At 46.8% G+C, this 22,889-nt stretch overlaps 1 protein-coding gene and 1 pseudogene across 2 annotated transcripts in view; one reads left to right on the top strand and one right to left on the bottom strand.

The window, feature by feature from the left end:
• Positions 1–440: 440 nt before the first annotated feature.
• On the top strand, positions 441–1,564 carry LOC138487537 (zinc finger protein 271-like; annotated as a pseudogene).
• Positions 1,565–20,142: 18,578 nt separating this feature from the next.
• Positions 20,143–22,889, bottom strand: part of LOC138489348 (zinc finger protein 586-like) — a 64,232-nt gene continuing 61,485 nt past the window's right edge. The window contains exon 7 of one of the 2 annotated variants that reach the window (XM_069617067.1): positions 20,143–22,024. In XM_069617067.1, the coding sequence (XP_069473168.1) occupies positions 21,318–22,024 (707 nt within the window). In that variant the 3' untranslated portion in view covers positions 20,143–21,317. Of the gene's footprint in view, positions 22,028–22,889 lie in introns of both variants that reach the window. The other variant, XM_069617066.1, reaches the window with a different exon arrangement.

Genomic DNA, 22,889 nt, shown 5'->3' with positions numbered 1-22,889 from the left:
GCAAGCACATCAACGCTGAGGACCCACACCTGAGAGAAACGATACCAATGCACGGTCTGTGAGACATGCTTCACACATATCTCAGCACTTCACCACCATCAAAACATCCATACTGGAGAGCGGCCATGCCACTGTACAGAGTGTGAGAATAAGAGGTTCTGTCGCTGGTCAAATCTACACCACCACCAGAGAATTCATACAGGAGGAAGTCCCATCAATGCACAGGGTGCATGAAAAGCTTCAATCAGTCCTTAGCTCAGCAGACTCCTCAAAGGACCCATACTGAAGGGATGCCCTACCAGTACACAGAATAGAGAAACATCTTCAGTGACCCCCCCCCCCCCTCCCGATGCCCGAGCAAGCATAGAAGGACCCATACTGAAGGGGGGCGGGGGAGGGGGCAAGCCCTATGAATGCACAGAGTTAAGCAAAGCTTCAAAATGTTATCCACTCTGAAAATTCACCAAAGGACACATGCTGGCAAGAAGCCCTATGACTGCACAAGATGCAGTAAACCCTTTAATCAGCCATCATTCCTGCTGTGTCATCAGAGATCACATCCCGGAGAAAAACCATACTGGTGTTCGGAGTGTGAGAAATGGTTTGCTGATCACTCAAAACTGAAACAGCATGAAAGGACCCATACATGTGAGAAGTCTTATAAGTGCAGTGAATGCAGAAAGCGCTTAAATCAGGCATCACGCCTGAGAGCTCATCAGAGATCGCACACCAGCGAGAAACCATACCACTGTTCAGAGTGTGAGAAAAGGTTTGCTTACAGCTCCAAACAGAAGCAACATCAGATAATCCATACAGGGGAAAAGCCCCATCAATGCACAGAGTGTATGAAAAGCTTCTTTCAGTCCTTCGATCTCATCATGCATCAGAGGATTCCTACTGGGGTGAAGCCCTTTCAATGCACAGAATGCACGAAAAGCTTCATTCAGTCCTCTGATCTGATCAGGCATGAGAAGATTCATACTGGGGAGAAGCCCTTTCAGTGCACAGGGTGCAAGAAAAGCTTCAGTCAGTCCTCAAGCCTGAGGAAGCATCAAATGATTCATACAGGGGAGAAGCCCCATCAATGCTCAGATTGTCAGAAGAGCTTCATTCAGTCCTCGGCTCTACAAATCCATCAAAGATCCCATACTGGGGAGAAACCCTATGAATGTAAAGAGTGCAAGAAAAGCTTCAAAAGGTCCTTCGCTCTGAATCGCCATCTAATGATCCATACTGGTGAGAAGCTCTATAAGTGCAGTGAATGCAGTAAGCACTTTAATCGGGAATCACACCTGAGATCTCATCAGAGAACACACACCAGAGAGTAACCATACCAGTGTTTAGAGTGTGAGAAAAGGTTTGCTTACAGCTCAACACTGAGGCAACATCAGAAGATCCATACAGGGGGAAGCCCCATTGATGCACAGAGTGCATGAACAGCTTCATTAAGCCCTCAGCCCTGATGATCCATCAAAGAATTCATACAAGGGCGAAAAAAATACAAATTGGTACCCGGCATGCGCTGTACACCGGGAATACTACGTGTGGATTGGCTCTTTTCTGAGCCATACCACACGGTATTCACGTGTACGTTAGTGTGTCCCGTGCGTGCCAGGTCCTCTGTTCCGGACGAGGGGTGTGGCAGCCCCTTAGCCAATGAGGAGGCCCAAAACGGGGCAATCCCCGCTCCGAGCCTCCCCATGGCTGCAGGCTGCCTCCCAACCCCACTTAACTTCTTTTGTCTTCTTTTCTTGGTAGCGAACGCGCTGGAAACACTTCTGTTCCTAGTGCGTCCACTCCCTATGGCCACCATGGAAAGGTGAAACTGACTACGTTTTCCCTTTTCCAGCGGGCATTTTTTTCACTTTTTCTTTTTTTTCCGAAACGCAGCAGAAAGAAATTCCATTGGTACCCCGGTCTAACGGACGGGGTACTAATGGCTATAAGACCCGAGGCGGCGGGCCAATACCGCCCACGGTAATACCCCCGGGGCTTCGTTAAGGCCCTTGCTACACTCGGGCCTGTAACTACGGGGGCATTACCGTGGGCGGTATTGGCCCGCCGCCTCGGGTTTTATAGCCATTAGTACCCCGGCCGTCTTATTGAAAAGCTTCAGTGACCCCTCTTCCCTGAGCAGGCATCAAAGAATCCATGCTGGGGAGAATTGGCCTCTGCAACTGAAGGCACATCACTGATGCCCATTCAAGTGCTCAGAGTACGGGAAAATCTGCATTTACAGCACAAACCCTAGCATCCGATGGAGGAGAGGCTGCATGGAATCATAGTGTAGTTGGAACTTTAGATCTCAGACTACATCAGAGATGACAAACAAGGTGTTGGAGCAAGGTGGCTGCAAGAGTGCTCAGCCTTCACTGATCAAAAGGACACATGCCGTGCGGTTCAGTTCTCTGTAAACGGTTGTTAAGCCCCACAAGAGCAGCTGCAAAAGAATCCCTGTCCACATGATGCCGGGGAGAGTGCAGGAAGGATGGATTGGCCCTACTTCTAATGCAGAATTAAACCCTGATGTTTTCCCTTCCCGTCGCCAAGTATATGAAAACATGCCGAAGGAAAAGATACTAACCCCAGGACAGTGATACAGAAGAAACAGCATCTGATGAGCAATTGGTTCCTGAATGGTAACGAAAATGAAAACGGAAGCCTGGTGATCAGGATAGGGATCCTTGTAAAAAGATAAATGTAGTATAAGGCATCAGTGTCTCTACTATGCATATGCTCTGATAGCTGCTAAAAATATCTCTGCAGTCTCTTTCAGAATATTCGAGATCTTACATCCCACAGACTGTTCCCTTCTGCTCCTGCTTCCCAGAGTTTGTGATACATTTCCTTACTAAAATTGGGAAGATTAGAACCAGTTATAACCTAATCTTTTTCATCTGTATACAGTTGATCCTCAAAACTTTTTCACATTTTCGTCCTTTGTCTCTTCTCTGCGCTGTGGCAACCTGCCTTTCTGCTGTTCAAAATTGGATGTCCTCTCACTTTCCCCAGCTCAATCCTTCTAAGACCAAGGTCCTGTTCTTCCCAGCTTCAACTATTCCTCCTACTCTTCCTCCCTGTGTCTCCCTATTCCTCCTACTCTTCCTCCCTGTGTCTCCCTATTCCTCCTACTCTTCCTCCCTGTGTCTCCCTATTCCTCCTACTCTTCCTCCCCGTGTCTCCCTATTCCTCCTACTCTTCCTCCCCGTGTCTCCCTATTCCTCCTACTCTTCCTCCCCGTGTCTCCCTATTCCTCCTACTCTTTTCCTTTTTTGCATGCAATCTGGGTGTTAGCTTTGATCCTTTGCTTTCTTTCTTACTGCATAGTTCTACTATTGTTCTTTCTTGTCGCTATGCAATCCAACATTCATTGTGCTTTTCCCTACCTTTCATTTCATGCTACTAAACTTCTCTTCTTCCTGTTATTTTCTCCTATTTGACTATTGGCACCCTTGAAGACCTCCTAAGACAATGAAAATGCTCGGAACCCAGGCTGTATTCACCAAAGACAGCCTGCGCTCCAAACATAATGGTCTGTCACCCACTGTGACTTCCACGCTTAACCCTTGACTTCAGCCTATAACACAGTCCATTGCCTCTGTCAGACCACAGGCTTTTTTTAAATTCCTTTTCTTTAAAACCTAACAAACATTCATCTCCAAAAACAGCTTACCTTGGGTGATATATAACATGCTCCAGGATTCCACAGTGACTGGAAATGGAAAGCCCTTTCAACACAATCCTGGCCACCGTCTGATCTCGGGATCAGGTCCCTCCCCCGCCAGTCACACACCTGCACTACCTTCCTGGCAACCCCCGCACTTGGGCACTGTTTTTCTGTATCCCCACAATCCCACTACTTGACACTGGATGACTGCACTTACCACTTGCTGGCTGCACTTACCCTTGCACTTGCCACCTGCTGGCTGCACTTACCCTTGCACTTGCCACCTGCTGGCTGCAATTACCCTTGCACTTACCACCTGCTGGCTGTACTTTCACTTATTGCTTATTTATTCTATTATCCCATGTACTGCACTGTCGCCTCCCCCTGCCCCCCGCACCACTTTTCCCCTCCCCTCTTCCCATGCACTTGCGCAATCTGAATGACACCTGGCTTAGTAGGATCGTTGTCTGTCTTCCCTCTGTTCCCCCTCCCTTGCCTCGTTGCACCTTGAAACACTTGTGTATAGGCACGTTATAAATCAGTTCTCATGGTATTTGGAAAAGAAAAAGTCATTGAAGTAAACACACGGGGTCTATTTGGGTATGCAGTTGAACAGCGGCGTCAGAGATGCACCGAGGGACATTTCCTTGTGGAAGAAAGTCACCGTTTTGGCAGCACAGGGCCGAAAAATCTTAAAAAAATGGATCGAATGAAGGTGATTGCAATTTGGACTTTTGGTGCAGAAGCCTTTTTTTACCTACCAGCAAGTACATTGCCAATGCTAGAAGGGCTCTACTTGAAGAAAGTATTCAGGCTGCCAAAATCTATCCCAATTCAAGTTATAAGAATGGCGTTGGGCTTGATCTCACTCTACGCGATGGTAACTTAGAAAAGCCTTGCAATATATAGGAAATGCATACAACCGCAACCACTACAGGGATGTAGCATGATTAATGGTGCATTGGGAAAAAATTCAGAGGCAGTGCTTGAAGAATGGAAAACAATCTGCCGAGCAATATAGAAAGATCTCAACATACTTCAATATCTTATCCAACATCGGTTAAGTATAAACTGTGGTGTAAAGATTTGATCTTGACGCAGCAACAAAAACAAGCGAAGGTTGGTACTATGCCAGGTTATTTGATGAAATATCCAATTTGGAATTTAGAGCGCTATACATGCGTTTTACATTCAACTTATACCCAACAAAAGAAGTAATGGTCAGTTGTAAAAGAGGAAGAATAATTGATATTACGTGCAGGTTATGTAAAAAGGAAAATTCCATTGAATCCTTAAAACACTTGGTTTTATTTTGTACTGGCATAACTGATTTAAGAACGAAACTGCTGGGTTAACATATTGAGGAGCGAGGATCGTGGTGTGCAGAGATGTGGTGGCTGGCCTTTGTACAAGGAGAAAAATTAACTTGCATTTTAGCTTTGATAATGTTTTTAAAAGAAATATTAAAGTTGCTTGAACTAACAGAATGACTACTCTCTTTTTGTCTTTTGGACCGCACAAGTAATGACCCTAAAGGAGTAACATGCAGCACGCTATTGTTTTCAGGGGTCTAGGGGTGTACCTGCTTCTATAATTATGCAGAATTACATAACAAGATTGAGACAAAGTATATGTTGAAACTACTGTATGTTTTGTTGCATTTTTGGTTTTTAAGAATTTGTTTTTATTACATGGATGTGTTTGGGTAAAAGTTTTTTTTTTTTTAAACAAATGCCTTTACAAATAAAAATAAATAAAAAATAAGGCCCACAGTAGTAGCGGAACACACGACTACAGTGATCAGGACAGCTACTCACCATGGAGATCTTCCGCCTAGGCCAATTCAAGAAGTAAACAGAGAGAATTAATAGTCCCTGAGATGGACTGCTTTGAAAAACTCCTTTCTGGGACAGATCCTCTGTGTGCTTTGAAGAATTGATTTCTGGGATGAATGCTCCTGGACTACATCATAAAGAACATGGATTGTACTTTGTAACACTTTTTTCCTTTTTATTTTAGTACCCTTCCACACAGAGTTTCTCCTCCCTCATGTTAATAGGTTTCCTTGGAATCCTCCCTTTTGTGTTGGCTCCCTTTTCCCGTAGACATTTCCCCAATCCTTCCTGCAGTAAGATAAATGAGGGTGGTAGAACCTCTTTGATAACACATTTTCCCATTCTCTCTCTCTCATCCTCTCCTTTTCAATGTCGAATCCACTTTGCATGTAAAGTACAAGAAAAATTATGTGAAGCAGCAAAGAAAGCATTACTGATGTGCTTCTTTCCTTTTCTCCTGTGAATCTTCCCATAATGTCCACCCAATCGGCAGAAAGACCTGGCATCTCCCTAAGCAATGGGGTTAACCTAAAGTGCTGCATTTCCACCTAACCTTGTTAGACTACCTCAGCCTCTCATTTGCTGTCAGCTTGTGGATGTGGTCTTTGTAACACCTCCTTCTCCCTGCACTTAATGCTGCATTTTTACTTTTTGTTTGTCTCTTCTTTTACTTAAATTTGATATTTTGTGCCGTGCATGAACATTAACCCTAAGGGTCTGGAAGATTACGTGGGTTCCCTAGTCTTTTTTTCTTTAATGAGGGTCATGTCATGTACTAAGATGGCATTAGATGAGGTGGGTGACTAGCAATGGCTGACCAGCTCAGCTGACCTAGTCACCTGAATTCTCACAGTAAATACATGTTTGATGACTACCAGGAATGCAGCAGTGTGGCCAGGTGAATGCCAGATTTGCACATGAGTTAAGCTTACTTGTCTGCAGTGCAACTGGAGCCCCGGTCTTCTGCTTAACACTTATCTCTCCGACAATTGGTATAAACCCAATTAATTTGAGAAAGACCTGTGGGAACTGCTTTCACAGTGATCACTCCACCTCCTCAGCTCACGTTTGAACAAAAAAATATTTTCCAGTGTTGGGGACATTTTTCCAGACACCAGCAAGAAGGTCCGGGACATCGGTAGCTTGATAGACGGGGCCACTGACAGGCATAGTAAGTTCGGATACCAGAACTGCCATAGCCACACCGCGGCAATGGGTATCATCCTGCTGTGGCACTGTCTGTGTGTGTTGATCACATGTAAGAGGAAATGAAACGGGGGGAAAGCGTATAGGAGCTGTCCCTTCCATGGGAATGAGAATGTGTCCCCCAAGCTACTTGGTTGAGGGTACCTTCTGACAAACCTCTGGCACATGGTGTTTGCCGCCGTCACGAAGAGATTGATCTGGGGTCATCCCAATTTGTCGAAAGGCAGATCCACCTGGTTCTGGCGATGCTCCCACTCATGGTAAGAACGCAGTTCCCTGCTGAGAGAGTCAGCGATTATGTGCTTGAATCCTGCCAGGGGAAATGGAACGAAGAACATGCCTTGATAAATGGCCCCTTGTCATGGTTAAGCACACGGGACATTCTGCCCATACAGTCAGACCTGTTCCTTCTCTAAACAAACCACTTCTAAAGTCATGTTATAAACGGGTTTCCAAATATGTGCAACCTGCACTTAAACATGGTCATCAGACCCGGGAAGTTCGGCAGGTTTGTTTTTCCTGGTAACTGGATGTTGCCATGGAAGCTTGGAACACCGTTGCTAAGAGGAAGGAGCCGGCGTCCAGAACGTTGACCCTTCTTAGTCCCGCCCCTACTCACATTTCGTTGCTTCTGATTATGCCGATTTCCTCGTATCTGAAGTTACGTGCTTTCATTGCTTTTTGGACCTTGCCTTTTGGAGTGCCCTAGTTCTGTTTTCTCTTGGCTTCTGTTCCTTTCTTCTGAATACTTTGGTCTTCAATTCAGTGGCTACGCTTTGCTTATTGTTTTTGTAAACATTCTGTTTGCCTAATCCTACGACCTGGACTGCATTAATGACCTTGCCTCTGCTTACCCCTGTTTTTGTTGTTTGACTCATCGGTTTTCAAGACTCGGACTGCCTTCTAGACCTCGTCTTCACCCAAACCCTGGTTTTGTTTGCTGCCCGTCAAGACCATGATCCAGATTGCTCTTCTGACTTTGCTTCTGCCTTACCCATGGATTTGTTACCTTTTCGGGTCCACGACTAGATTTCTTCATATAGTGACTTTTGTCCTGCAATGTCCCGTCCATTGTGCTGCTGCTACACACACTGACTAGTGATGTGGGCTTCAGGCGTCCTCGTTTTGTCGGAATAGGTTTTTTTTTTTGGACTCCTTATGCGTCCGCGTGCCTGTGGGAATAGTCTGTTTTGGAACTTCATCATTTACCACAAACTTTGCCTCGTTTTTGGACATTTCAAGACTCAAAGAACCCTGTTGGTAAGACTCATTTTATTTGATCCTTCTTACCTCTTTTTACACTATTCCCTTAATGATTTGTTGTATATTTCCTTGCAGACCCTATTTACTATTGCTGTGCTAGTATTGAACCTTAGAACCCATTGAAGTTTTCTGCTTCCTTCGCACAGGTTAGTGGGGTTACTTTTGTTTTCTTCTTGGAATACGTATTGGTACTGTTTAACACTAACCTTGCGTGTTTCCTTTGCAGCACTGTGTCTTGGGGGTATCCAGTCTTTCAATTAATTGATCCTTCTGCATGTTTATTTTACATTCAGAAGGTTACATTAGTGGGAAGAATTCTTCTTCTTCAAGACGGGGTCAAGTTTTGGAAGGAGTAATCTGACACCCCTGCCACAAGTCCTGGGCCTCTTTGGAGAGTGCCTGAGACCGTACCCCCCATTCCCGCCCCTTGTTTATGGATGTAGAACATGGTCGTGGTGTTGTCTGTGAAGATCCTCACCACCTTGTCCTTCAATAAACGACAGAGAGATCTTGTCCGTAAAGTTCCCCGATATTTGCATCCACCTCGCATCCAGGAACTCCTGGGGAGGTCTCATGCGCGGTCTGGGCTGACGACAAGCGATGCACCTTGCCTTGTATGGTTTTCACCCTCTCCTCCAAGGGAGATGCCAAGCACATCACTGTGAGTCATGCGCCTAGGAATAGAGTGTCCCAAGATGGCTTCAAGCAAGACTTTGTATAGTTTATGGATAACCCCAGCTCTGTCATCAGACGTACAGTTTTCACTGTGTGTTTGCTTGCCAGGGACTATAAGCAGGCACGCACCAGCCAGGTAGGGGTATCCATGGATGCCTTGCAGATGAAGCTGTGCAGTCACCAGGGCCCGGCACTTCATAAACAACTTCAGGCTGAAAGGCAGAGCCTTGAACTGGTAGTGCTGACCGTGAACTGTGAATCACAGGAACTTGCAGTCCTTTCTGTGAATGAGGATGTGGAAGTAGGCGTCCTCCAGGTCCAATGCCGTTAGAAAATCTCCCTGTTCTAGCTGGCCGAGCTCGTGCAGCAACGTGACCATCTAGAACTTTTGGGACTTAAGTACTTGTTGAGACAACGTAGATCCAGAATCAGCCTCCAAATCCCTGTCTTCTTTCGAACTAGAAAGTATGTGGAATATAGTCCGGGGCACCAGTCATTGGGGGACGGCCTCTGTTGCCCCTTTCTGTAACATGGACCACAACTCCTGCAGAAGCTATAGCCCATGTAGTTCTTGCCGCTGAATCAGAAGGATACGAGTACAGCTGCGTTGAAACTCCAAGGTGTGCCCCTGTCCGAAAGCATCCAGCACCCACCGGTCTGTGGTGATCATTTCCACCGTGCTGACGAACTTTGCCAGCCGGCATCCCACTTGGGTGCGCCCGGGGCCACAGCCTGTTCAGGCCCGCTTGGGGGGGGAGGTGGGGGTGGGGTGCGGGTGTTCAGCCTTGCAGACCGCGCCGCTGCTGACTTCTGCTGCCTTTAGAGCGCCCCTGTACAATTCTTGAGTGTAAGAGCACAAGGGCTGCCTGTAAGGTATACTATAACCCTTTGAAGATCTTTTTGGTTTTCCTCTGGAGGAGCAGAAGGATGAGGATTGTCGCTGCTGCAAAGTTCATAAGGAACGTGCTGTCTCCATGTCAGTCTTTAGCACCAGCAAAGACTCATTGACCGCTTTTCTAAAGAGGTTTCCCCCACTAAATGGCATATCCAGCACCTTTGCGTGAACGTCCTGGCAGAAGTGTGTAGCCTTCAACCAACCTTGATGACGCAGAGACACCCCATTCCTATCTGGCGAAAATCCTTTGTCTGCGGTGTCTACCGCCACTGTGATGGCGTGATCAGAGTCCACTTCACCTTCCTGAAAGAGTTCCAATGTCTCGACCTTCTTGTCTTCGGGCAGGAAGTCCAGGATAGGGACCAGTTTGTACCAGAGTTCCAGGTCATAATGGGACAAAATGGCTAGGGCATTCACTGCCTTGAGGTATGCAGGCTGCTGTGTAAATTATCCTCTTGCCCATCGCATCCAGCTTCTTTGCCTCCTGGTCCGGAGGTACCATGGCTGCCGATGCCAGGTACGCCCAGCGTGTCCTACCTGAGGCTGAGACCACCAAAGGCACCTTGTACTTCTTTTCCAATCTGTCCCGCTTGGTCAGGGCTGAACTTGGATTTTTCATTAGGGCTAGGCCCTCCTCCCAGATGTTGTCCAGGAAGCGAATGGACATGATGGTCATTCTCCTCGACTCACATCATTGGTGCAGGAAACACTCCTTCGTCCCCTCTGGGACTAACTGAAACAGCTCGGAGGCCCTTGAGATGACGGAAAGATCCAACTTCGTCCAGAGGGGAGGCCCTATGGGGCTCGTCCGCGTGCAGTCTCCCCATCCGCTGCTATGAAATAGTCATCCCTGTCGGTACCAGTAGCCGTGTCCGTGTCCATGCCCATGTCTGTATGTAGATCCGGAGCTCCAGTAGGAGTCTTGTCGTGATGAGGTGGTGGTGGCGGCGGCTGAGGGGTCGGATGATGCTGAGGACCCGTCCCCCCCCCTTGGACTTTCTCTTCCATGGGGGAGAGTTTACCCTCGGATGTTCAGGAGGTGCCGGCCCCGATGGCGGCATCCTTTGCTGTATTTTAGTGACCAGTCTGTGCAGGGTGGATAGAATGTCCAGAGATGCATCCCTAGGTCTAGGGGTAAACGGAGACAACGGAGTAGGATCCGGGCTAATGCGTCTTCACTTCCCCACCACCGACTGAGGTCCATCCTCAGGTCCTCCCCTCCATGGTCTGAACAGCACCCATCACGCAGATCATTGTCTTCGTCAGTACTAGAGTAGATCTGCTCCAGTGTATCCTCAGTAGCCTGCTGGCCTGCATACCTGGGAGGCTCCACAGGTGGGACTGTTTCCCTCTCCCTCTCAGGAGGCTGTTGGGCTGGAGCACCCGCCTGGTCTTTCCCCAGCGCTGGTTTCTTCGTGGCTGCTTCTGCAGGTGTATCTCACCTGGGGAGCAAGGACACCCACGGGGTGACCGGCTCTTCTTTCCTGCACCCGCTCTCTTTCAGAGCCACAGTGGACATTGTTGACTTAGACGACAAAGTGCTTGTGGCTGCATTATTCGACGGTGCTGTTGTCGGCTGTTGACTTGGCCTTGGTTGAAGCCTTAGCTGGCTTTGACCAGTCCTCCCTGGACTTTTCCCTCATCGGAATATCCGCAGACACAGAGAGTTTGTACCGGGTTAGCGACTTTCTCTTTGAAGCCGCTCCTTTTGATGGCAGGCTCACCGTGGAGGATGATGCTGATGGAGAACGCCTTTTGTCTGATTCGGGGCCCGCACCCGACCAGCGGAGATAGTGTCACAGAGCTTGGCCTTCTCTTGGACCCCCACACGCGGGGTGTCCTCAAAGGATCTCAACCTCCTCCTGGAGTGAGAACGCTCCTTGGACCGGCCGGTCATAGAGGAGTCTTGACCCTGTCCCGTGGCTGTGTCAGAGGCCTTGCTCGACTTCAGCCACAGCAACAGTCTGCTCTATTGGTCTTCCTTGGTTTTCTATGAGAAACCATGGCACACCTCGCATCCCTCCTCATTGTGGTACGGATGCAGTTAGTACAAGCATTTGTGGTGTCAATCTTCTACGAAGACATTTCTTAAAGCACACTTCATGCAGAGTTTGAAGAGGCTGCAGCCTTCCTTCTCCCCAGTCATGCTGAGAGGCATGAAGTATTCCCCCAGGCCGGGCCTTCTCAAAATGTTGACCTGACGGTGGAGGAAGATCTTCACTGGTAGCAGAGCCCATTGCCGGCCTCTATTCTTCGTCAAAGACGATGAAGCAAAAATCGGTCAAATTGAAACTATTTTGCAAACAAAATTATAAAAGAGAACACAAAATTAGCTCAGAGAACAACTTGAGAACTCCCAACACTGAAGCGTGCAGTAAAAATCTGAAGATAGCCACCAGGGGTAGAGCTTAGGGAGAGAACTGTCATTGGATGGGGGCCGTATGAACCAGAGGACAGTGATTGGTTTAGAGGACAAATACAGTTTTTAAGTGAAAGTGAAACTGACGTCTGGGAATATTCATGAGCATGTGAATCCATGCCAGACCCCATGCTGGAGAACTGAACTTAAACTTGATATTTGATACATAAGCGACCTGACAATTTACGTACAATAAATGGTCTATTACATATAAAGTATAATTTCCATCTGCTAATCTTCGGTTCATGGTGATGTAACATTAATCGTTATATTCTTACTGCAACATAGGATGATGTTGAAATGTCTAGTCCATAGACCACCGCTCTAAGGCTAGTTTTTCTGTCGCCTCTCTAATCCAGATTAGTTCTCATATCTCCATTTTGGGCACATTAACTACTTGCTGGAGATGCCTGATGTTCCCAAAATACCACCACTGTTAGACATCAGTTGTTCTCTAAGGTTTTCCACCTAATTAACGGTTCCACTCATCGACAAGGTCACACCTCCAATGGGATTGATATCTCTACCACCTTGTGCTCTGTAAATAAACCCCAACCCTTGGATTGGACAGACCAAGTATATACATAAAGAAAGGCAATTATTACATACAGCAGAGTGGAAATGGCTGGTTTCAAAATGTGTGAATGCTCTATGACTTATATAAAACAAAATATTGTAAAAGCAAAAAAAAAAACACATTTACAAAGAACTATTTAAAGTACAAGAGGAACTTAAATTAACTAAATCCCTTGGCATGGAGATAAAACCTAAACACAAATAATTATAGTACCGAGCTTGCTAGCTATTTCACTCATAAAATAGACATTATCAATTAAATCATCAAAGTGCTCTAAAGCAGAAGAGGTTACAACCATGACTCACTGTCACTCGTCGTGACATTACTTTGCTGAGAATCAATCCCAGTGTACTCTTATCTCATAACAGGAGACACACTACAAATAGGTCAGCAACATACGCAGGAAACAATACGCCTTCTGCATCAATTAGGGTTCTCTATCAATGATAAAAAGCCAAGCCTGGTTACCAGTAAGGTGAAACAGTTTCTAGGGGCAATAATTCGAACAGAAGATGCTTTAGTATTGTACTCCAACAAGAGGGTCCAAAACATACTACATCAAATCCCATGTTGTCGGTCATCAAATAACAGTCAGGAAGGTAATGCGCCTTCTTGGTACGATGGCATCATGCACCTTCATTGGGCCACATGCAAGGCTACACAGGCATCCAATACAAGAATGGTTGGCGAAAAATGGTTGCAGGCCCAAGGCAACGATCTAGTGTAAGTTTTGCTAACAATGGTGTCGTCGCTTCAGTGGTGCATAAAGGATAACTTGTTAAAATGAAAAGCCCTTTGTCAGCCCTCCAACATAAGTCAAACTCACAACAGACATCACTTTCAGGTTGGGGAGCACACTGCCTCCATCATAAAGCACACGGCATGTGGACACAAATACTAGGAAAAAAGCACATCAATGTTCGCGAATTGCTAGCAGTGTACAAAGCACTACGCGCTTTGCAGCATCTACAAGGCAATAATGTACTAGGTATCATAGACAGCACAACCACCATGTTTTACATTAACAAACAGGGTGGGATACGCTCCTTGAATCTGTCCACACTAGCACAGAAGATGTGGAAGTGGAGAATCCAGAGAGGAATTTTCATCTCATCTCAACATGTTCCAGGGGAACACAACTGCCTAGCAGATACACTAAGCAGAAACACATGTTGGCCCTCAGATCACAAGTGGGAGTTATATTCAGTCATTGTAAAGGACATCTTTTCACACTGGGGCATCCAAACAGAGATCTTTGCAACAAGAGAAAATGCCACACTTACACATCCAGGTTCCCGCAGAAGTGGTCCAAGGAGAACGCACTGTATGACATGCATTACTTACCATAATAACATTTCTGATGATTGTATCTGCTTAGATTCACATGCTGTGCATATAGTCCGACATCCAGTGGTAACCGCAAAGTATTGCATCTGGTCTTTCGGGGACCGAAAGGGGCCATCGGCATAGGCATGTGGGTAACACTATCCCTATCGTGACGTGTAGTGTACCCAAAATCCCTCACGCGCCGAGGTCCCTCCGATTTGTATTTTTTCTGCCATTAGGGAGCCCAAGGCTATAGTCAGTGAGTACATGAAGAAGAGAGAAGTAGTAAGACGTCTATGTTCCTTCCACCCCGAGCGGGGAGGCAGGGCGGGCGCATGTGAATCTAAGCAGATACAATCATCAGAAATGCTATTACGGTAAGTAATGCACATCTTCTGATGCTCGTTAATCTGCTTAAAATCACATGCTCTGCATAGACTAGCGAGCAGTACACGGAGTTGGAGGTGGGTTGTGAGAAGGAACAGTAGAGAAAAGATATCTTAACACTGCTTGTCCCACCTGAGAATCAGACCTAGAATGAGTATCTAGGCAATAGTGTTTTGTAAAGGTGTGTACAGAACTCCAGGTTGCCGCTTTGCAAATGGACTCAAGGGGAACATTTGCAATGAATGCTATGGAAGCCCCAGTGCCCCGAGTAGAGTGTACTCTAGGCTTCAAGGGCAGTTCTCTCTTAGCAAGAGTGTAACAGAGTGTGATGCAGCTGACAATCCACCTTGAGATAACTGATTTAGAGACAGGATCCCCTTCTCTACCAGCTGCCACTGAAACAGAAAATTGGTTTGTTTTCCTCAGTGGTTTAGTTCTTTCCAGGTAGAACATGACTGCCCTGCGCACATCCATTGTGTGTAGGCTTTTTTCGGCCATGATAGTGGGATTCTGGAAAAAGGTAGGTAGTTCAATCGATTGGTTCCCATGGAACTTCGAGATGAATTTGGGCGCAAATCTGGAGTGCATGCGCAGAACTACCTTATCCCTGCGGACGGTAACAAAGGGGTCTAGAACAGAAAGTGCATGTAGTTCGCTAACCCTTCTGATAGAAGTGATAGCCACTAGGAAGGCCGTTTTATAAGTCCAGTCTTTTAGACTTGCTTTATGCATAGGCTCAAAGGGAGCTCCCATGAACCTGGTCAAAACCAGGAGCTGGGTGAGAAATGGGAGAATAAATCCTCTTAACCCCTCCCATAAAGACCATAATTACTGGCATCTTCCACCACAACACCTTTTGTTGTGATGTGGTGTAGGCTGACAGTGCAGCAAGATGAACCATTAGGGAATTGAAGATCAACCCAGTGCCCACAGATTGGTTAGTTATAGCACAATGTGTGTGGGTGAGCAATCAATGGGATTGACACCCTTGGAATTACACCAGATGACAAAACGTTTCCATTTGCTGGCATAGCAATAACATGTGTTCTGTTTCCTAGCTTCCCTGAGTATGTCCATGCACCTCTGAGGGAGCTGTAGGTGTCCAAACTCTATGACCTCAGAAGGCAAGCTGCTAAATTCAGAGTTTGTGGGCATGGGTGTAGGGTCTCCCCCCTGTCCTTCGACAACATGTTGTATGGGCAGGGTAGTTTCACTGGTGGGGAGAGGGACATTTCCATCAGATGAGCGAACCAGGGTTGGCAGGCCCACATGGGGGCCACCAGTATCATGGTACTGGTTTCTGGTGCATCTTGTGCACTATCTTGTTGAGAAGGGGAGTCAGGGTGGGGTGGGGGGCTGTAGACAAATTTCTCTGACCATGTTATCCAGAGACCGTTCCCCTTGGAGCGGTTCTGCGGGTACATGGAGGCGTAATCTGGGCATTGTGCGTGCCCGAGTTGAGAACAGGTCGATCTCTGGGAAGCCCCAGTCTGCGAAGTCGTTGGAAACAATGTATTTGTGCAGACGCCATTCGTATTCTTCGGGCTGAGTAAAATCTCTGCTGAGCATGTCTGCCAGAAGATTGAGTTCCCCTGGAACATGTTGGGACAACAGAAACATCTTGTGTCTGAGAGCCCATATCCAAATGTTTTGGGACAGCTTAGATAGCCCTGGAGAGTGAGTACCCCCGTTTGTTCAGGTAATACATTGATGTAGTGCTGTCCGTTAGAATCAGCACAGTCTTCCCTTGCAGTTGCATCTGAAAAGCCTTCAATGCCTTGAACACCGCTAATAGCTCCAGTAAATTTATATAGTTGGACGCTACTTGAGGGGACCACACTCCATGTGCTGTCTGCTGAAGCAGGTGAGCCACCAACCCTGTGAGAGATGCGTCTGTCATGAGAGTGCTTCCACTGCAGGGGTGGTGAAGGTCTTCCCCTTTTAAGAGTTTTCTCTTGACCACCACTGCAGAGAGAGAACGAGGGCTGGCGAGACCACTACCAGATCTTCCCATTGTCCGCTGGCCTGACACCACTGGCTGTTGAGCCACTCTTGCATTGGACGCATGTGCACCCGCGTGTGGTGAACCAAGTAAATGCACAACGCCATCATTCTTAGCAAGCGCATGGCTTTGCACAACGTCACATCCTGACTGGCTACATATTGAGGGATCTGAAACCATGTTCTGAACCCACTCGTTGGAGGGAAAGACTAGGCCGTCTTCCGTCCCAATTAGAGCTCCCAGAAATTGTTTTGTTTGACTGGGGACCAGACTGGATTTTTTCTCGTTGATCGAGAAACCCAGACTGAAGAGAAGATCTACTGTTTTTTGGGTGTTCGAAAAACATGTGTTGTACGAATCCCCTGTGATGAGCCAATCGTCGAGGTAAGGGTAAACTGGGACAGAGTCTGCGTGGGTGTGCTGCAGCCTCTGCCAGGACCTTGGTAAACACCCTTGGCGCCGAAGCATTGCCGAAGGGGAGTATCTTGCATTGGTAATGCCGGTCCTCTATCATGAACCGATATTTCCTGTGCGCTGGCAACTTTGAAACATGAAAGTATGCATCTTTCATGTCCAATGTTGCCATGTAGTCATCTTGTTTCAACAGTGGGATTACCTCCTGTAATGTTACCATGCGAAACATCAAAGATTTTCTGAACTTGTTCGCTCAGCGCAGGTCTGTTAATCACCCCCCGACCGGGGAAACATGGGAGGGGACCTGGATCTGGTGGTCATTTCTGACCGGAAGCTGCGGCTCCTCTCGGACTGGGGCCTCTACCTCCGCCTTTGCTGCATTGCTGCCCTCTTGAAGGGTAGTATGCAGGGCTTCCTGAAGTTTGTCCTGTATTGAAACTCCCTGTGCCACAGTTACTTTAATTTGCACGGGACTCCCCTCAAAAGGACCGCCAGGAGTTATTACCTCTCTGGGGGGGTGGGGGAGAGGGGGTCTGTGTGATCTGTTGCAGAGACTTAAGAGCCTCATGCTCTTTTTCTGGCTGTTTCCAATGCCTCATCAACCGCTTTTCGAAGAGGTTACTTTCTTCAATAGGCTTATTGATGAGTGAGGCCTGAGTTTCGGGTTTAAACCCCGAGGTACACAACTAAGCATGTCTTTTGAGTAGGGTCCCTTGGCCCAGAGCCCTGCCTGCTGTCTCAGCCATGTCCGGAGTGTTCTTTATCACATTCTGGTTCACATGCCTTCCCTCGGTTACAATAGAGAAATTTGGACCTGGCAGGTTCTGGGACCTCCTGGATGCCCTCTTGGAGTAGGTTCCATTGAGCATCAGCATAACTTGCCAACAGCGTGGTATTATTTGCTATACGCGTAGCATATGCAGCAGCCGAGGTGACTCGTTTGCCTAAGGCATACAACCTCTTGGATCCCTTGTCCAGGGGTGCCTCCCCAGTGGCAAGGGGTACCTCTGCTCTTTTTCAGGTGGTAGTCACTACCAGAGAATCGGCGATGCCATGCCCTTTAATGTATTGTGGGTCGGAAGGAGACGGCCGAAACAATGTTTCCAGTCTTGAGTTCACTGCCTGGGTTTGAGCCGGTGATACCAAGGATGGAGCCAACCTTCTCTTGATGGAGTTAAGGAGGGGCATGGCTTGGCTAAATCGAGGCTTCTCCTTAAGAATATCCTCTACAAAGTCCTGCGTAGAGATCTGAAAATGTTCAGCTGCCTTCTTCAACATAGTTGAAGGCCATCTGGTCATCTACAGGCTAGGCCTGACGAGCCGGAGTGGACGGAGGGGAATCCAAACACAATACATCAGTGTCCTGATCTTGATGGGGAAGTGTCCATGGGCCCGTTCCTTCGTGCTGGGTTTCTTCCTAATTGTCTGTGGCATCCGTCTGTTCCTCCTCAAAATCCTGTAGAAAGGAAGTTTCTTCCTCTTCCTTGTAAATGTCCCTATAGGTGTCCATGTGGACAATGTCTTCCTGCTGGACGGGGATCTTCCTGATAATGAGTAGATTGAAGGTTAGGCTCCCCATGAGACCTTTTCAGGGGAGGATGGTCAGAAAAACTGATAATTCTCTCCAGACGGTCCATGCACCCCTCAAATTTCTCCCTTGTCCATTTGGAGGACCCAGGAGGGCCTAAAGGTGGAAAAACGTCATCTTCCTCCCTACGGCACTGTAAAGTGTCTCTTAGGGTGTTGGAAAGAGGCTCCCGACTGTCCTCATAAGTATCGTGAGAATCGGGGACCCATGGTGTATCAAAACATTTGTCCGTGGCTTGCCCCATGAGTTTTGGCGGAACCGGGATGAGTCCCACCGCTGTAGTAATTCTCTCGATGCTGCCCTCGATAACCACCAAATCGGCGTGAGATAAAGGTTCTGATGGTCTATCGGTAGGTGTATTGCCTTCCGCGGCGTTAGTGGGCCTAGCGGTCGGTTTTTCGACTAGAGGCCTAGTCGTGATTTTTGGGCCTTCTGCGGCCTTTGAGACCGTCGTAGCGTCGGATTTATGCAATTCGATGTGTGAAGCTTTTGGAGTAGTGCCCTTACTTGTTTTTGATTGCCCAGTCGCAAGACGCTGCTGCGGATGCGGGGAAGGCTTTGGATCTGTACTATCCGAGGAAACCGTCAAACTTTTCGCCACCCCTGCTGGCGCTTTCACCTTTTTCAACGAGGACATCAAAATAGGCGTAGGGGTTGTGTGCTTGTGTGCTTAGTGAGCGTTTGTACACCCCTGTCGCTGGGTGTTGTCCCTGAAGCGTGATCAGAGTCCGGCCTTAAAGGGTCAGGACGGGCGTGGCGGACCTAGAAGTGTCCGCTTCAAGGTCTAATACATCCACAACGGATGTTTGGTCATCTCAAGTTCTCCCGTCACTCTCAGCAGGTGTGGCGGTGGGGAAAGGGGGTTCCACCCACGACATACAGTACGCAGCCCACCGCTTTACACGGCGCTCGTTAAGGGTCTTAGGCCGAAGGAGTTTGCAGGCCGCACACCACTTTCCTTCGTGATCTAAGGGGAGACAGCGTTACACTGTGTTCGTCCTTCCAAGGATATCTGACCCTACACTTAGGGCAGAACCTAAAAGGGGTCCTTTTCATAGCAAAAGGGGAAGATGACTAGACCAAAATGGTAAAGAGGGTGAAAGAGGAAAGACATACCGAAAATATGGCCACCCGGACCCCACTCTCCCTACTGTAAAGGTCGGCCAGAAGGCCCAACCACGTGGAAAATCTGGCCGCCGGATCTTGGGCGCCGAAATCCACCGTTGTAGATGGATCCCCCGCAATCTTTGTCGAAGACGTTCTTGTGACCAAAGTGACTTAACGGGGAATAACAGGCAGGTCGGTATAAGATAAACAATGTCTCTTATGTAAGAGCTCCGCTATAGGGCGACCAGTTATCTGGGTGGAAAAAAAACAATCTGAGGGACCTCAGCGTGTGAGGGAATTTGGGTACACTACACGTCACGATAGGGATAGTGTTACAGACATGCCTATGCCGACGTTCCCTTTCGGTCCCCGAAAGACCAGATGCAATACTCTGCGTTTACCACTGGATGTCGGACCATATGCACAGCATGTGATTCTAAGCAGATTAACAAGCATCAGAAATTAGTTGGTCAAGAATATTTGCATTCGCTCCCCCCCCCCCCCGACGCCACTATTAAACAAAGTAATCCACAAGACGCATCAGGAGCACTTAATGATCCTAATTGCTCCAATGTGGGCACGTCAAGCACAGTATTGCCAGGATGCCGATTTGGCCACCAATGAAGCTAACATGTCCTTACAACAGGTCACAGAATCAAGGGTCAAACCTTCTTCCACATACTCAACAAATCAACTTGGCAGCTTGGCTCCCAAGGTCAGAGTTCAGCCATCGTAATTTAGGAGATGCATGGAAATATTAAAGGAAGCACTTAAACCAAAACACTATACACCGCTGCTTTAACAAATGGAAAATATTTGTAGTATGGTGTATAAAGTCAAATGTAAAACCAATTGACTGTTCATCTCATATAGTACACTATACAAACCAAATACTTTATGACTCCAATAAGAGGTTGTAAATCCCGGTGTGATGTGCTGGGCACATTGCACCATAAAAACGTTAGTAATTCATCCGCAAACAAATATTGAAGAGGATTAGTTTTAGGCTGTCCCATTTCTTGCCAGTCCTGCTACTTTAGGCCCAGTTATTTTATATTTTCCAATACACTTTGGCCACCACTTTTAGTCATTTCTATGGGTCTATTTTTCATAAATTGATATTTCTACCTCTGCCATTTATTTCACTTTCGTATATGTCTCATAGGTACAGTACTTCCCGGTTTGAAAGTGGTTTATATCTATTCACTGACGGGAAGCAACCTCAGTCTGGACGCACTGGTATAATGTTTCTTTTAACCTCTTTGCATACAGTGCACAATTCCCATTTCTGCAGCTTCTAGGATGTTGGACCTTTACCCCCTCTGCTGTTATGGCCAATAAATAGAGGTTACATGGGACTGTCAATTTATGAAGGTTCAGTACAGTTCCAGCCATCCCAGAGTCATCGCCATCCCGCCAGATGTGATGCCAAATTAAAGTGTTCACCACAATCTCTGTACACTCCTGAAGCTTCTTCACAGAATGGATCTCCTGATAGCTGTTAGACACAAGCTGTGCATGAATCTCTTATCACACTGTGTACATTAGTGGAGTCTTTCTGTCCATGAAACTTCTCATGCACCCTCACATTTCATCTCTTATTGAAGTATTTCTCACATTCCATGCACCATCGGACTACTCCCCAGTGGGTGTCATATGATGCATGCTCGGGTATGAAGAGACAGTTTAGCTTTTCTTGCAAGCAGTGCACTTAGAGGGCTTTTGCCCAGCATGTATCCTTTGAGCGTGCAGAGGAGTGACAATTTTTATTTTGTAGTCTGTGCATGCATAGGGCTGCTACCCACTATCTGATAGTTACTAAGAAAGCGAGCCAGACTGAATTATTTTCTTGCAATCGTTCAATTAATAATTCAATGGGCTTTTTAATCGATGGGTTCTCGGATGCTGATACAGGCACAATTTCAAATTGTAGATTTTCCCACACTCGGTACAATGTTAGAGTCTTGCTGCTGCGTGGCATTTCTGATGGTATCGCAGGCTTGAACGCTGAGTAAAGTGCTTACCACATTCCATACATCCATAGGGCGTCTCCCCGGTGTGAGCCCTTCGATGCCTCATCAGCGCATCAGACGTAATGAATCTCTTCTGGCACTGTGTGCATTCATGGAGTTTCTCCCCAGTATGGATCTTTTGATGAACCCTTAGTGCAGAGGGGAAACTAAAGCTTTTCTTGCAGTCTGTGCATTCATAGGGCTTCTCTCCAGTATGGACCATCCAATGTTGGCGCAGAGTTGAGGAGTCCCTGAAGCCTTTCTTGCACTCTTTGCATTCATATGGCTTCTCCCCTGTATGGGTCCTCCGATGCTGGTAAAGATATGAGCTCCGAGTGAAGCTTTTCCCACACACTGTACACTGATATGGACGCTCCCCAGAATGGGACTTGTGGTGCCGGTACAGACTTGAGCTTGTACTGAAGCTTTTCTCGCATTCAGTACACTTATAGCGTTTCATGCCCATGTGTAAGCTTTTGTGTAGGATTAGACTGGGCCTGTTTTTGAAGAACTCCCCGCAGAGGCTGCATGTAAACACTTTCTGTATTGTGTGGATCTCCATATGCACTAGGAGTTGGGAGTGCTCAGTAAAGCTCTGATCGCAGTGTGTGCATCTTTTAGGGCTCTTTTGCAGGCTTGTGACTTCCCTCTCTGCTGAAAGAAGAAGAGATTTCAGGTATTAGTTTTTGTCATCCCACAACCCTGAAAACACTGAATGTCATCACATACACATGCTATAATCTCCCCCTATCTTCACCTACTTCCCAACCAGGGACTTAGTTTGTTTGATTCTCTATGGGAAAAGGACCCTTTTCAAAGTCTTATTGAGAGTCTTCAAACCCATCCCTTACCTCTGCGTGACCACAGCTTTAATGCAGTCCACAATATCTCTGTTCCCTGAGCCAACCTGTGCAGCCTGCTACCATCGCTGCTCCTCCTGCCTTGCCCCGGACCACTGGAAAAGCACTATTTCTCCACATCACAACACCCCTACCATTCACTTCTTTAAATCTACCTTCTGAGCCTGGAATGAGCACCCTCAAATTCCCATCACATCAATACTCCTCTCTGGACTACTCAGTGTTCAGCTCCATTTCATATAGGCTCTGGAACACATCCAGTCCATTTGGATCACTGTCTAGCTTGTGTCTTACCACATCCTTCGCCTATGGATCCTGTAATATCCAACTTAAGCTCCAGTGTATATAGGGCCGGCACATATATATATATATATTTTTTTTATTACATTTGGTTTAAACAGCCTTTACAAATCAGCACAAATAGAAAGGGGAGAACCACATTTTTACAATTCATCATGACACATAACTCATTCTTCTAAAATCCACATAAATCACACCATATAAAAACATTTGACTTTTTAAGACATTTAAAACTTTAAAGGATCAACAAAACTAAATAACAAAAGCATATGAAAACAGATAAACTAAAATTAGAACAGTAGGAAAGTGATAACATTTCCTGTTTAGTATTCCTCACCAATTTAAAATCTGCTGGT

This window comes from Ambystoma mexicanum, chromosome 9, assembly GCF_040938575.1.
Source record: "Ambystoma mexicanum isolate Mex_15411 chromosome 9, UKY_AmexF1_1, whole genome shotgun sequence".
Classification (NCBI taxonomy): domain Eukaryota; kingdom Metazoa; phylum Chordata; class Amphibia; order Caudata; family Ambystomatidae; genus Ambystoma; species Ambystoma mexicanum.
The sequence above is the reverse complement of the archived record's forward strand: the minus strand, read 5'-3'. Positions and strand labels throughout refer to the sequence as shown.